Source organism: Heteronotia binoei, chromosome 9 (genome assembly GCF_032191835.1).
Source record: "Heteronotia binoei isolate CCM8104 ecotype False Entrance Well chromosome 9, APGP_CSIRO_Hbin_v1, whole genome shotgun sequence".
NCBI classification, from domain to species: Eukaryota; Metazoa; Chordata; class Lepidosauria; order Squamata; family Gekkonidae; genus Heteronotia; species Heteronotia binoei.
Genome location: NC_083231.1, coordinates 7,764,228 through 7,780,560, shown reverse-complemented (window position 1 = coordinate 7,780,560; position 16,333 = coordinate 7,764,228). Strand labels below are relative to the sequence as shown.

At 49.0% G+C, this 16,333-nt stretch overlaps 1 protein-coding gene across 1 annotated transcript in view; it reads left to right on the top strand.

Moving 5' to 3' along the window:
- Positions 1-16,333, top strand: part of FAM184B (family with sequence similarity 184 member B) — a 123,562-nt gene that overhangs the window by 27,487 nt on the left and 79,742 nt on the right. The window contains exon 2 of the mRNA XM_060247277.1: positions 13,140-13,910. Within this exon, the coding sequence (XP_060103260.1) occupies positions 13,140-13,910 (771 nt within the window). The remainder of the gene's footprint in view (positions 1-13,139; positions 13,911-16,333) is intronic.

Sequence of the window (16,333 nt, the reverse complement as noted above, 5' to 3'; positions counted from 1 at the left end):
AAGACTAATGGGACAGGCATAACAGGGAGAAATCAGTGCAACCGAGTTTGAGTTTGCTGGCACCTTTCAGACCAACAAAGTTTTATTCCGAGTGTGCCCGTGAGAGCCGATGCACGGAATTAAACTTTGTTGGTCTTAAAGGCGTCGCGGGGCACGCGCTTTGTTTGTTGCTTCAGGCCAACATGGCTGTCAAACTGAATGTCTCTACAGGGATAAATCAGGCTGTTTCTCCCCAGAATCGCTTCATGTGCCCCCCCCCCATGTTTTGTGTTGCTAAGAAGCACAGCGGAAGTACAGAGAAAGGCGACCAAGGTGATTAGGGGGCTGGGGCACTTTCCCTGAGTGAAAAGGTCGAAGAGTCTGGGACTTTTCAGCTGAGAAAAGACAAGACTAAGGGGGAATATGATAGAGGGTTATAAAATTATGCCTGGGGTGGAGAGGGTGGATGAAGTGATTTTCTCTCTGTCTCTCAAATACGAGAATTTTAAGCTGGAAGTTCACCTGTCGCAATTAGGGTTGCCAATCCCCAAGTGGGGGCAGAGGATCTCCCGGTTTGGAACCCTCCCCCCACTTCAGGGTCATCGGAAAGTGTGTGGGGGGAAATGTCTGCTGGGAACTCTGTTATTCCCTATGGAGACTTATCCCCCTAGGAAATAATGGAGAATTGACCAGCAGGTATCTGGGGCTCTGGGGGGGTGTTTTTTGAGGTAGAGGCACCAAATCTGGAGCATAGCATCTGGCGACTCTCCTCAAAACACCCTCCAAGTTTCAAAAAGGTTGGACTGAGGGGTCCAATTCTATGAGCCCTCAAAGAAGGTGCCCCTATCCTTCATTATTTCCAATGGAGGGAAGGCATTTAAAAGGTGTGCGTGTCAAGCATTAGATTTCAAAATAACCAGTCCTTGGATTTTTGAAACAAAGTTTGGTTTATTGATAATCCATGTGGCTCAGCCGAGCTGGGTATTGGAAGTGATACAGTATAACAGTGAGATGCATACTTAAAGATGGCACATCAAAGGCTACTATAAACAATTCTACATTCTCTAAACCATTCTGCATTCACGTGTGAAACTTCACACTGTACCTTTCTTATCTCTATTATGGCTGGCGCTTTCTGGGTCCAAGTCTGGCTGGCCTGGGAATTGGTCCCAGGAGGTTTTACCTTCAAAGAGTACATTCCTGCATTTGTTAGTAAAAGCAAAAGAGTTCTCTACTTTGATGTGCCTGAGTCTTATTCATGGTTAGTAACATTTCTATATTTCGATAGCTACCATCAGAAAGAAATAAGCAATGCTTGACAGTGCGGTCCCTTTAAATGTGATGGCCAGAACTCCCTTTGAAGTTCAATCATGCTTGTCACACCCTTGCTCCTGGCTCCTCCCCAATATCTCCTGGCTCCACCCCCAAAGTCCCCAGATAGTTCTTGAATTGGACTTGGCAACCCTAGTCACAATAGGAAATGCTTTGGTCACTGAAACCCTACTGACTGTAAAGGGCTGATGGGCAGTGGGTTTAGGATGGACAAAAGGAAATACTGCTTCACACAGCAAGTGATTAAAATGTGGGCATCGCTGCAAGGGGGTGTTGTGACGGCCACAGGATTAAACAGTTTTCACAGGGGATTTTTTTTTTAAAGGGATTTGATAGATTCATGGAGGATGAGTTTTTCACTGGCACCTACGCTGATGTGAGACTGAGGGGAACTTCCACATTCAGAGACGCTGATTCTCTGAATCTGGGAGGCAGGAGGCAACCTTAGGGGAAGGCCTCGGCCTCTGTGTGCTGCTGTTGGTTCTCCAGAGGAACTGATTGGCCACGGTGCGAGACAGGATGCTGGATCAGATGGACCACTGGTCTCATCCTGCAGGGCTGTTCTGATGCTTTTATGTATCTTAAAAGGCTGCACCCTTGGTATTGTTCTTGAGTTGATAGACTTAGTAAAGCAGGGTTCCCCAGTGTGGTGCCCATGTTACCTTTCCTGGTACCCGCCAAGCGTTTTTGAAAAGTATCAATTGCTGGGAGATTGAATTGGCTGTACAGATTGTTAAAAAAAACAAAAAAACAAAACCGTTGCTTTGGTAGTAGCTGCCACCACATTGCAAGGGTCATCACGGTTTGACTGAAGGTAAGCTGAGGCACCGTGGCACAGAGCGGTAAAGCTGCAGTACTGCAGTCGGAGCCCTCTCACGACCTGAGTTCAATTCCAGCGGAAGCTGGTTCAGGTAGCCGGCTACAGGTTGACTCAGCCTTCCATGCGTCCGAGGTCGGTAAAATGAGTCCCCAGCTTGCTGGGCGGGGGGGGGGGGGGGAGTTTGGATGACTGGGAAAGGCAATGGCAAACCACCCCGTAAAAAGTCTGCCATGAAAACATTATGAAAGCAACGTCACCCCAGAGTCAGAAACGACTGGTGCTTGCACAGGGGACTACCTTTACCCCCCCCTTTTTTTTTTTAAAGCTGAGGCACAGATTTTTAGGCTGGTTCCGCCTCCTGCGGCAGCCATTTTGTTGCTGCCACCAGCACTCTGCCGCAGAATTGTCTGGGTGCCCTTCAGTTCAAAAAAAGGTTGGGGGCTCCCCTGCAATAAAGCAACACAGTTTTCTGTGGGATTTTGAACATTTTAAACTGGGAGGGGCTCACCCGTCACAATAGGAAATGCTTTGGTCACTGAAACCCTACTGGCTTGTTAGGATGCAAAGAAGGAAGAATCTTGGATGGCTCTGGAGAAGGGAAGGTGGCTGGAGCAGCTTACCTTGCAGGGGGTGGGGAGCTCTGTCATCCTTTCGTATGCGTAGGGACACACACACCCTGCTTCACAGTCCAACAGTCCCACAACTCAACAATAGCCTCAAACTGTCTCTGGAGCCAGCAATTGAGGGACAAATTATCTGGACCATTACTCTCAATTGTCAGTTGGTGAGGTGCAGAATTATTTAATCCCAATTTCCTGCCATTTTCTAACCATTGTTGAATAATTAAGTCATATTCACACACCTGGGCTAGTTATTGCTCCTTTAGGATTAGGGTTGCCAGGTCCAACTCAAGAAATATCTGGGGACTTTGGGGGTGGAGCCAGGAGCAAGGGTGTGACAAGTACAATTGAACTCCAAAGGGAGTTCTAGCAGTCACATTTAAAAGGACTGCACACCTTTTAAGTGCCTTCTGTCCACTGGAAATAATGAAGGATAGAGACACCTTCTTTTGGGGTTCATATAACTGGACCTCCTGGCCCAATCCTTTTGAAACTCGGAGGGTATTTTGGGAAGAGGCACTGGATACTATGCTGAAAATTTGGTGCCTCTACCCCAAAAAACAGACCTCCCCAGAGCCCCATTAAACCCTTTAGGAATCGGTCTCCATAGGGAATAATGGAGTGCCTAGCATTTATTTCCCTCCTGTCAAGCATAGTTGACTATTATTGATAATTGATTGTTTTAGGGTCCTGCCTAAACCTGTTCTGTGAATTGTCATGGAGGATCCAATGTTGTTAGTTTGTTATTCTTTCCCTTCCCCCTGTCCTGCTTTATGGCTGTTAATTAAGAATAGCGAGAAGGGAACCAAGTAATCAGCACCTTCCCATACATCCTCCTAAGGGAGGACGAGACATCTGGAAGAGGCAAGGACGAAGTCCTGATAACGCCCTGGGAACGTAGACAGTTTGATAGTTTATGTGTGAATGCTACCCCGCAGCCCCAACCCTTGGAATCCTTTTGAAGTAAGCCTTAAAAGTATTGTATTAATGTATCAGTTTCATTACTCTCAAGAAATGGTTTTGCCTAAAGTATCGGTCTATCAATAAACGTAGTCTTTGTATCAACTTCAACTCGTCATTGAACCCGCATGCTTGACACCTCCCCGCCCCCCGCTTTCTGATGACCCTGAAGAGGGGGGGAGGGCCCCCAAACTGGGGGATCCCCTGCCCCCACCTGGGGATTGGCAACCCTGCTTAGGATATAGTGTCCAGGCAGTCAATTTTCTTTGGATGCCAAAAAGGGGTGTGTGTGTGTGTTGGTACAGGAGAATTCACAAGGGGCGATCCGAAGTGCGCTCATAGTTTGAGGCATTTGTCCCTCTGTTCCTGGAACATGTTGTGGTCTCTGTTTTGTAGCTGTTAATTTATCTGGAATGTTCCCAGCTCCAGCTGTAGTATTCCTATTATTTTTACTAAGTCTCCTGTCTTTAAATATCACCAGGAAGTGAACATAATATACACATGGCTTTCACTCTCACATCTGTTCCTTTTGCATAATGGATGACAGACTTGAGGAATCCCACAATCATAACACAGCAGTGAGTGGACATGTTGTGTGACGGTTGGAAGGGAATTCCGGGGTCCCCCCACTTCCTCAGGAGGCACAACCTCAAGCCCTTAGTCACCTCGCATTTACTGGGCAGTCTTGTGGATTTACAGCCTGACTTTCATACTGAACTGAGATTTCTCAGTACTTTCTTCTGAGAAAGAAGGAAGAAGACTGTAGATAGATACCCTGCCCTTCTCTCTGAATCAGAAGTAGAAGAAACACAAACCTGTGGTATTGGTATGCACAAACCCGTGGTATTACTTTCATCCTATATTTATGCTGCTTCCAAGGTATGAAAATCGTAGGCACAGCTGTTCTGCCTTCCTAAAGGATTCCCAGCCACTTCCCCTTGGATTAACAGTGTGGATTGGAACTCAATCAAATTACTACCTTGTGAAATGCGTTTCCATGGCACTCAGTGCCTCCCCCCCCTCCCACCCACAAGTGTCTCTAATGGTGTGGGTGGGTGTGTATAGGCCACACACAGAGTATTATAGGCCAATTCTGCACTAGACCTTGAAGAAGAAGAATTGCAGATTTATACCCCGCCCTTCTCTCTGAATCAGAGACTCAGAGCGGCTTACAATCTCCTATGTCTTCTCCCCCCACAACGGACACCCTGTGAGGTGGGTGGGGCTGAGAGGGCTCCCCCAGCAGCTGCCCTTTCAAGCACAACTCCTGTGAGAGCTATGGCTGACCCAAGGCCAGCAGGTGCAAGTGGAGGAGTGGGGAATCAAACCCGGTTCTCCCAGATAAGAGTCCACACACTTCACCACTACACCAAACTGAGTCTCAGAACAGCTCACAGACTGATTTCCCACTCACCTTACACTGCTCTCACGTTCCTCTTCTCAGCTGGGTTTCCTTCCGATTTCACACTATCTGTCCCGGGGCTGAAATGTCGGTGTTTTTGTGCACCAAACAGAAACTGGTTTTTAGAGGTTTCTGTTTGCGGCACGAAAATGCCAACGTTACTTGCAGCCCTGGGGCAGATAGTGTGAAATCGGAAGCGAGCTTTCCTGAGAAGAGGAACATGAGAGCGGTGTAAGGTGAATGGGAAATCAGTGACAGTCTCCTTTATCTTCCTCTCCCACAACAGACACCCTGTGAAGTGGGTGGGGCTGAGAGAGCTCTCCCAGAAGCTGCACTTTGAAGGACAGAGTCCCAGAGCGGCCTACAATCTCCTTTATCTTCCTCCCCCACAACAGACACCCTGTGAAGTGGGTGGGGCTGAGAGAGCTCTCCCAGAAGCTGCACTTTCGAGGACAGCTCTGCAAGAGCCATGGCTGACCCAAGGCCATTCCAGCAGGTGCAAGTGGAGGAGTGGGGAATCAAACCCGGTTCTCTCAGATAAGTCTGTACACTTAACCTCTACATCAAACTGGCTCTCATCTGTTCAGGGAGATAGATGGGGTCCTTACGGGTTCACCTGTCCTCGGTGGCCTCTTGAATGCCATTAAATCTCTTCATTCCATTAACCTACTTAGTTCTGTCTTGAAGTAGGATTGCCAACCTCCAGGTGACACCTGGAGAGCTCTCACTGGTCCCCAACCCCTGGTCCATGGACTAGTACCGGTCCGTGGCCTGTTAGCAACCGGGCCATGAGTTGAATAATTATTTCATTAAATATTACAGTGTAGTAATAATAATAAGACGATGACGACATTGGAATTTTATCTTGCCCTCCACTCAAAATCTCAAGAGTGGTTCACAATCTCCTTTATCTTCTCCCCCCACAACAGACACCCTGTGATGTGGCTGGGGCTGAGAGAGCTCATACAGCAGCTGCCCTTTCAAGGACTACCTCTGCCAGAGCTATGGCTGACCCGAGGCCATTCCAGTAGCTGTAAGTGGAGGAGTGGGGAATCAAACCCGGTTCTCCCAGATAAGAGTGTGCACACTTAACCACCGCACCAAAATAAAGTGAACAATTGTATCATCCCAAAACTATCGCCCCCACCCCCCTCCCCCCCAATCCGTGGAAAAATTGTCTTCCACAAAACCGGTCCCTGGTGCCAAAAAATGTTGGGGACTGCTGCTTTGGCGGTTGGATTCTATGGCGTTATTTCTTCCTGAGGTCCCTCCCACCCCCTAAATCTCCCAACCTGGGACTGGTAACTCTACTTGGGGGAGTCTGCTTACTCACTGAGGGTGTTGTCAGGGCAGCCACATATAAGTGGGTGGGACGGTGGCTCAGTGGTAGAGCATCTGCTTGGGAAGCAGAAGGTCCCAGGTTCAATCCCTGGCATCTCCAAAAAAGGGTCCAGGCAAATAGGTGTGAAAAACCTCCGCTTGAGACCCTGGAGAGCCGCTGCCAGTCTGAGAAGACAATACTGACTTTGATAGACCAAAGGTCTGAATCAGTATAAGGCAGCTTCATATGTTCATATGTTCATAAGTGATGGTGGCAGGCACCCAGCTAGGTTTACTTGTGGTGAAGCTGGTTGTGTGACTGGACCGTTGTGGATGCTCCTGATACTCTGGAATATTGTCTGCTTCAAAGCACTTCCTTCTCAGTAATTCCATTTAACTGCATAATTACTTGAATTGTATCCTGTTATCTTCCCGGCTCTGAGGATAGCTTGTTTTTGAATGTCTGAATACACAGAAATGTCCTTGAGAGTGCTCACAGCAAAATTGGACTGTGTAGATCAGGAGTGTCAAACATGCGGCCTGGGGGTCGAATCAGGCCCCTGGAGGGCTCCTATCACACACACACACACCCCTGAGCAACTGGCTTCATCTGCTTCCTTCTCCCTCTCTCTTGCTTCCTTCTGCATCTCAGCTGGCTTTGCCAGGCTTGCTCAGTCACACAGGAGCGACAGAGCAAAGCCTCTATTTTCTCCATTGGCTGAGGCTCCTCCCTTGGTGAGGAAGGGGGGGAGGAATAGTTTGCTTCCCCAGGCTCCCTCAGTCACTCATCAGAGCTATTGAGCCAAGCCCTTCTTCTATTGGCTGAGGCTTCTCCCCCCTCCTCAGCCCGGAAGGAAAGAGCCAGAGCTTCCTTTGCCCAGCTCCCTGGATCCCATGGGAGAAATACAAAGAAGGCGCCCTTAAGTCCAATGAGTGCTAATGTTTTAAGCATCATTTAAGGTTTGTTTTTTTAAAAAATATCTGTAATTGTATTTGTCTGTGTCCTTTATAAAGTTGATATCTCTGCTGCCTAATCTTAAGTAGGTACACCCATGGCCTGGTCCAATATGGCTCGGCCGGACAAGGTTTCATTTATGTCTAGGGCTGCCTGGAAGATTCCCAACCCACTGGCCCATACTGGGGAACCTCCCCCAACATCACCGGTGTCATGCCATAACCTGTGAGTGATGCCATCGTGCCGGCCGCTCTGGGCGTTTCTGGGGAAACTCTATGGTTTTCCTGGACGCTCTAGCAATTTGGGAGGGAAAACTCTATGGTAGAAATAGAGTTTTCCCCTCCAAAAATGCTAGAGCATCCGGGAAAACCATAGAATTTCCCCAGAAACACCTAGAGCGGCCAGTGCGCGGCATCGCTGACGCGATGATGTCACTCTTGGGTTACGGCATTGCACAAAACAAGTCCCCTGCCAGAGGCTGGAGGGGACTCGGCAATCCTATTTATGTCAGATTTGGCCCTCTTTACAAATGAGTTCGACACCCCTGATTAAGAGGGGAAGAAAGGAAGAGGGAAACAAAGGCAACAGAAGGGATACTGTAGAGCTGGGGAAAGCACTGAAGAAAGCAACCAAGAGGATTAAGGAGCTGGAGTGCTCTTCTTCTGAGGGAAGGAGGAAGAGTCTGGGGTTTCAGTTTAGAAAAAAAGACAGCTAAGGGGGGACATGAGAGAAGTCTATAAAATTATTTATGATGTGGAGAAAGTGGATACAGGGGTTTTTTCCCTGCTCCCATATGATTAGATCAATAAAGTTGATGGGCAGTGGTACAGAACAGATAAATCACTGCTTTACTCAATAAGTAATTAAACTTTGGAATTCGCTGCTAGTAGCTATAGGGATGGCCACAAGCACAGATGGCTTTAATAGGGGGCTAGGCAGATTCATGGGAGAAAAGTCCATCAGAGGATACTAGCTAGCTGTATTGAGTAGGAATAAAACTGAATACCAGAGCTGGGATGCAGCCAGAGGGGCTGTTTCTTGAGGTAGAGGCACCAAAATTTCAGCATGGCATCCGGTGCCTCTCTTCAAAACACCCCCCAAGTTTCAAAAAGATTGGATCAGGAGGTCCAATTCTATGAGGCCCCCAAGAAGGTGCCTCTATCCATTATTTCCTATGGAAGAAAGGCACGGTCCCTTGAAAGGTGACAGCCAGAACTCACTTTGGAGTTCAGTCGTGCTTGTCACACCCTTGCTCCTGGCTCCACCCCCATTGTCTCCTCTCTCCACCCCCAACGCCCACAGATGTTTCTTGAGTCGGACTTGGCAACCCTAGAAAGATGGGCAGCACTATTGCACTGCAGATCTGAAAAGGCTGGCGAGTCTGGCGAGCTGTGTCCTTCGGTGATCCACAAGTGGATCTTCTGCATGTTTTTTTAGGAAAATAGCAGCTGCAGGGTGCGCTGCGGATTCAGTTTGGGGCCGTGCCAGGAAGAAGGAGCAGTAACCTTTCCTCTTAGGCTCTGTTTTCCTGGCTTCGGTGGGATCCTGGGAGCAGCTGTGTGCCCCATGGTCGGGTGTGGGGGCAGGGGACAGACATACAGACACCCATGTATTAGGTGCCTGTATATAGCATGGGGGGAATACATAGGCCAGTTGAGCTTGGTCAAATAGTTCAGGATTAACGAACCAACCCTTCTCCCTGCATGCAGCAGCTATTCCAGTCTCCCAGCCCATTGGCTGCTATCTTCAGCTAGTGGTTCAGATTTTGCTCAGCTTTCGCCTTCTTTTTTTAACTTTGCTCCAGTTAATTCTGCATCCTGGTGAGCACACAGTATGTGACAGGGCAGGGGATCAGCTTTTAGGCTCATGTGCCTGCTTCCACTGTGCATAAAAGGGAAAGGCAGTCCCCTGTGCAAGCACCAGTCGTTTTCGACTCTGGGGTGGCGTTGCTTTCACAATGTTGTCAGAGTCTTGTGAGCGAAAATTCTACTTTGTGAGCTGCTGGCATTAAAGTTGTGAGCCACTGCATAAATTAGTGTGCTCTGGGACCATCCTTCCTGAGCTAAGACAAAAATGTGTGAGCCGGAGGCTAGAAAATTGTGAGCTAGCTCATGTTAACTCAGCTTAGAGGAATTCACTGCTACAGGAGGTGGTGGCAGCTACAAACATAGACGGCTTCAAGAGGGGTTTGGATAAACATGGAGCAGAGGTCCATCAGTGGCTATCAGCTGCAGGGTATTGATGAAACTCTCTGTCTGGGGCAGTGATGCTCTGTATTTTTGGTGCTTGGGGAGGGGGGAGCAACAGTGGGAGGGCTTCTAGTGTCCTGGCCTCACTGGTGGACCTCCTGATGGCACCTGGTTTGTTTTGGCCACTGTGTGACACAGAGTGTTGGGCTGGATGGGCCATTGGCCTGATCCAACATGGCTTCTCTTATGTTCTTACGTGACACAGAGTGTTGGGCTGGATGGGCCATTGGCCTGATCCAAGATGGCTTCTCTTATGTTCTTACGTGACACAGAGTGTTGGGCTGGGTGGGCCATTGGCCGGATCCAACATGGCTTCTCTTATGTTCTTACGTGACACAGAGTGTGGGACTGGATGGGCCATTGGCCTGATCCAACATGGCTTCTCTTATGTTCTTACGTGACACAGAGTGTTGGGCTGGATGGGCCATTGGCCTGATCCAAGATGGCTTCTCTTATGTTCTTACGTGACACAGAGTGTTGGGCTGGGTGGGCCATTGGCCTGATCCAACATGGCTTCTCTTATGGTCTTACGTGACACAGAGTGTTGGGCTGGATGGGCCATTGGCCTGATCCAACATGGCTTCTCTTATGTTCTTACGTGACACAGAGTGTTGGGCTGGATGGGCCACTGGCCTGATCCAACATGGCTTCTCTTATGTCCTTACTTGCATTACATGCATGAAACCAATTGGTTAATCAGCGACCTGATTATAAAGGAGGGGCTCTCAAAGTATTACCCATCAAGCTTTTTTAGAAAGTGAGTGCAGTCAGAAATCTGGGGAACTTCTCCTCCTCACTTGGCTGGACTGCCACCTTACAAGCCAGTTCTGTGTTCATCATGGAAAACTGAGAGCTACTTTAAGAACTTGAATCGCCTCATACTGTAAAATTGGTGGGGATACCGGAAGGACTGTCTGTTTCCATACCAACCTGTCCCTTCTGAGGCCCTGCTCTGCTCCCTCCCACTTTGGAGGTTAGGCCCATGGTGACCTGGGACGGGGCTTCTCCTGAGCCAGAAAACCCTCCTCAGACACAGACCGATTTCCCACTAGCCCGACCTCGCTCTCACTCTCAACTTCTCAGCAGGGCTTCCACTGAATTTCACACTATCTGCCCCGGGGCTGCAACTCGCTCCGCCTCTTTCGCACAGCAAACAAGATCCTCTTAAAACCAGTTGCTGTTTGCTGCATGAAAAAGGCAAAGCTAGTCGCAGCCCAGGGCTAGGTAGTGTGAAATCCAAGGAAGCCCCGCTGCGAAGAGGAGCCTGAGAGTGGTGTAAGGCTAGTGGGGAATCAGTCTCTGTCTGGTGGAACTCACTGCACTCTCTGGCCAGTTTCCCAATAGCCTTATGCTGCTCTCATGGTCCTCTTCTCAGCGGGGCTTCTGTCGGATTTCACACTATCTGACCCGGGGCTGCAACTCGCTTTGCCTTTTTCACGTGGCAAACAGAAACTGGTTTGTGGAGGATCTTGTTTGCAGCGCGAAAGAGGCCGAGTGAGTTGGAGCCCCAGGGCAGATAGTGTGAAATCCGGCAGAAGTCCTGCGGAGAAGAGGAGAGTGAGAGCAGCGTAAGGCTAGTGGGGAATCGGTCTCTATCAAGTGCCTGATCAAAACATCTGGAGTTTTCTGTGCCTTTGGTAGATGGACATATGGACATATGAAGCTGCCTTATACTGACCTTTGGTCCATCAAAGTCAGTCTTGTCTTCTCAGACTGGCAGCGGCTCTCCAGGGTCTCAAGCTGAGGTTTTTTCACACCTATTTGCCTGGACCCGTTTTTGGAGATGCCGGGGATTGAACCTGGGACCTTCTGCTTCCCAAGCAGATACTCTACCACTGAGCCACAGCCCCATTCTTGGCTCTCCAGGGTCTCCAGCTAAGGTTTTTCACAGCTACTTGCCTGGACCCTTTTTAGTTGGAGATGCCGGGGATTGAACCTGGGACCTTCTGCTTCCCAAGCAGATACTCTACCACTGAGCCACCGTCCCTCCCCAAAACAGATGGCTGTTTTGAGTGTGCCTTGCCTGTTTTACTGGTGTTTCTGCTGTGTGTGTGTGTGTTAGGGTTGTCAGGTCCCCTCTTGACTACCAGCAGGGGGCAGGGAAAAGGTGGCCAACTCCAGGTGTGGAAAGTCCTGGGGACTGGGGGATGGAGCCTGGGGAGGACAGAGACCTCAGCGGGGCTCAAGGCCACAGAGTCCACCCTCCAAAGCAGCCCTTTTCTTCAGCGGATCTGATCTCTGTAGTTCAGGAGATCCCGACAAAACTGTGGAAAATTGACGAAATGAACACCGAAATGAATTTATAAATGTAAGTTAATTATGCCAAAGGCATTTCACAAAACCGTATCGTTTCATAATATACAGCAGTTCACGAATACAAAGGCTGATGTGCAAGAAGGGAAATTAAAAAGTGATCTGCCGTTCATCGTGCCAGTTTCCGACTTAAAGGGCTTGTCACCATTCGCCCGACTCCGCGGGTTAATTTAAGTGCCAGTGCCAAGCGTATTTGGCATGCCGTCAGTTTGGATTTTTCAGAGTTATTTTTCCATTTTCAAAGATGCTGCATTAAAACGTCAATTTTTATGCAAGCCCTTTTGTAAAGTGGGTAGCCAACAGCCTCTGACAGTAAAGCCGCCTGTAATGGAGAGCCAGTTTGGTGTAGTGGTTAAGTGCGCAGGCTCTTATTTGGGAGAACCGGGTTTGATTCCCCACTCCGCCACTTGCACCTGCTGGAATGGCCTTGGGTCAGCCATAGCTCTAATAGAGAGCCAGTTTGGTGTAGTGGTTAAGTGCTCGGGCTCTTATCTGGGAGAACCGGGTTTGATTCCCCACTCCTCCACTTGCACCTGCTAGCATGGCCTTAGGTCAGCCATGGCTCTCCTAGGAGTTGTCCTTGAAAGGGCAGCTGCTGTGAGAGCCCTCTCAGCCCCACCCACCTCACGGAGTGTCTGTTGTGGGGGAAGAAGGTAAAGGAGATTGTGAGCCGCTCTGAGACTCTTCGGAGTTGAGGGCGGGATATAAATCCAATATCATCTTCTTCTTCTTCTAATACTGTTTCAAAAAAACTCTTTTGTCAAAGAGACATATCCCACTCATCACAACATCACGAAATGCTTCACGTAGCACTGGTTCTGGAGAAAACCCTACCTGGAGGCTGGCATCCCTAGTGAGTCTGTGCGAGGTAGGGTTGCCAACTTCCAGGTAGCACCTGGAGATCTCTCACCATTACAGTCGATCTCCAGACAAAATCAATTCCCCTGGAGAAAATGGCTGCTTTGGAGGGTGGATTCTATGGCATTCTACCCTGCTGAGGCCCCTCCCCTCCCTAAACCCCGCCCTCCCAGGCTCCACCCCCAAATCTCCAGGTATTTCCAAACCCAGTGCTGGCAACTCTAGTGTGAATTATTTTTTATACTTCTTGATTTTTTTAATGATGGCCTGAAAGTGTATTGCCGTACATCGGCAGCATTTTATTCTATTTTTGTTTCTCTTGTGGGTCCAGGTAATCTATGCTCTGAATCTGAAGAACGATGAGCATGAAGCCACCATCCAAGCTCTCAAGGAGGCCCATCAAGAAGAGATTCAGCACATACTTGCTGAGACGAGGGAAGCCGCCCTCCATTATAAGAGGAAAGTAGAGAAGGAACAGGAGCTCCGGCAGCGGATCCAGACCCTTGAAGAAGCGTTGGAGCATTGCAGGCCGTTGAAAGAAAAATCCCTGGGAGGGTTCACCACGCTCGGGCATCAAGAAGACCAAAAGGCGCCACTGACTGAGAGTGAACATGCTGTGGAGGAAATTTCACTCCCCACGGATACGTTACACATGAAACCGGACTCCGAAAACAGAGTCCGGACTTCAAACCAGGAGTCAGACAGTCTCTTAAATGAACCGGGGCCGTTTGAGGGAGAGAAACGGAATAACAAAGGGGACTTAAATGAAAAGGGCAACGTGGAAATGTGGACTCTGATCAGGGAGACGGAAGCCCTCAAGCGGGAGAACCAGAAATTAGTAGAAGAATATGCCGAGAAAGCCTGCCAGCTCCGAGCCTCTCACGAGAGAGACAAAGAAACCTGGAGGAAAGCCACACAGCAGGCCCTGGCCGACTCAGGCCAAGAGTGGCAGCAAAGGGAAAGGGAGCAAAGGGCCCGTTTTGAGGCTCGAGATGCAGCCTCACAGCAGCAGGTGAGGAAGCTGGAGGCCGACCTGGAGACCAAAGGCCAACGCCTCAGTGAGCTGAAGAAGCATTCCCAGAAGCTGAAGGAGACGATGCAGGTAGGACGTGACATTCCCGGCCATGTTGCTTGTAAAGTGAGCCAGTGATTAAATCTCAAAGCATCCGGTGCTTTGACTCATCGACTCATCTGGCAGCATCCAAGTGTATAAAATCAGTTCCTGGCATTTTGTCACACTCTTCCCAAATTCTTTCACCCACTGGTATGATAAAAAGAAACATCAATTCCAATTTATTCCAGTCAAGTTCCAATTTATTCCAGTTTCTTACTGTCAGTTGACCAGCCATAACAATATACAGGGCTTTTTTGTAGAGAAGACTCAGCTGGAACTCATTTGCATATCAGGCCACACCCTCTGATGTCACCATTGTTTCACGCAGGGCCTTTTTTGTGGGAAAAGCCCAGCCAGAACTCATTTGCATATCGGGCCACACACCCCTGACAGCAAGCCAGTTGGAACTGCGTTCCTGTGTGTTCCTGCTAAAAAAAAAAAAAGCCCTGACAATACACAAAATCTCATAGTCACAGACCACAATTTCTGACTACATAAAAGCGTTCTCATCTAGGCTGTTGTTAGGACTTGGCATGTTCAACAAGGACAGAGAACAAATTTAGTCTCTAATGTACTGGTGTCTTTGGTGCACCCAGTGGGCCGGCCCTCAAGCTTACTGTGCGTCAGTGCTTTCTTTTTGCAACAGGAACTCTTTTGCATATTAGGCCACATACCCCAGATGTAGCCAATCCTCCAAGAGCTTACAGTAGGCTAAGAGTCCTGGACTAAGAGCCTTGTAAGCTCCAGGAGGATTGGCCACATCAGGGGTGTGTGGCCTAATAGGCAAAGGAGGTCCTGCTAGAATTCCTTACAGGGCTCTTCTCACAGGGCCTGCTGTAAGCTCCAGGAGGATTGGCCGCATCAGGGGTGTGGGGCCTAATATGCAAAGGAATTCCTTCTACAAAAAAAGCCCTGATGGGCGTGTTCCTGGCGAGCCACTTGCCCTGAAGGGCTGCTAGTGGCCATGGTCGAGCTGAATGGGCTGGCCTGTGTGGTAGTGGCCGCAGGATTGGTTCAGACCCGGGCTGTCCTGGGTTTGCCGGCTCTAGAATGTGAAATGCTAGGAGATGCTGAGGGTGGAGCCTGGGGTGGAAAGGGCTTGGGGAGGGGAGGGGCCTCATTGGGGTAGAATGCCACAGCGTCCGCCTTCCAAAGCCGCCATTTTTGCCAGGGGAACGGATCTCTTTTACCTGGAGACAGGTTGTAATTCTGGGAGATCTCCAGCCACCACCTGGAGATTGGCGACCCTAGCTGCAGCAGCCAAGGTGACAGGGCTTTTTTGTAGCAGGAGCTCCTTTGTATATTAGGCCACGCCCCCCTGATGCAGCCAATCCTCCAAGAGCTTACAAGGCTCTTAGTCCAGGACTCTTAGCCTACTGTAAGCTCTTGGAGGATTGGCTACATCTGGGGTGTGTGGCCTAATATGCAAAGGAGGTCCTGCTAGAATTCCTTACAGGGCTCTTCGTACAGGGCCTACTGTAAGCTCCAGGAGGATTAGCTACATCAGGGGTGTGTGGCCTAATATGCAAAGGAGGTCCTGCTAGAATTCCTTACAGGGCTCTTCGTACAGGGCCTACTGAGAGCTCCAGGAGGATTGGCTACATCAAGGGGGTGGGGCCTAATATCCAAAGGAGGTCCTGCTAGAATTCCTTACAGGGCTCTTCGTACAGGGCCTGCTGTAAGCTCCAGGAAGATTGGCTACATCAGGGGTGTGTGGCCTAATATGCAAAGGAGGTCCTGCTAGAATTCCTTACAAGGCTCTTTGTACAGGGCCTACTGTAAGCTCTTGGAGGATTGGCTACATCTGGGGTATGTGGCCTAATATGCAAAAGAGTTCCTGTTCCAAAAAAAACACTGCCGCACAGTAAGCTCAAGGCATATTAGCCCACGCCCCCCTGATGTAGCCAACCCTTCAAGAGCTTGCAGGGCTCTTCCTACAGGGTCTACTGTAAGCTCCAGGAGGATTGGCTACATCAGGGGGCCTTGCCTAATATGCAAAGGAGTTCCTGCTACAAAAAAAACAAGTGTCCCGGCAGGGTCTATTGGATTTGATTGATTTTTATTTGATGTATTTGATTTCTAACCTGCCGTTCCTGCAAACGGGCTCAGGGCTGGTTACAATGGAACTGTAAGGCAATAAGTTAGACATTTAAGTATGTTTAAAACTCTCACAATTTAAAACCACCAGAAAATTGTGGCGACCAGAACTAATGACTGTATATTCCAGGCAATCCAATGGATCATAAATTACCCCAATAAATTGTCTTCAGTTCTTGAGGGACTGAGTCTACATAAAGTAGACTTCATTTGCAGAGAAGTAACTGTCTAACAGGAGGAGCCAAATGACGCCTGTTGCCTCATTCAAAAGCCCAGCGGAAGAGAAGAAGATATAGGATTTATATCCTGCCCTA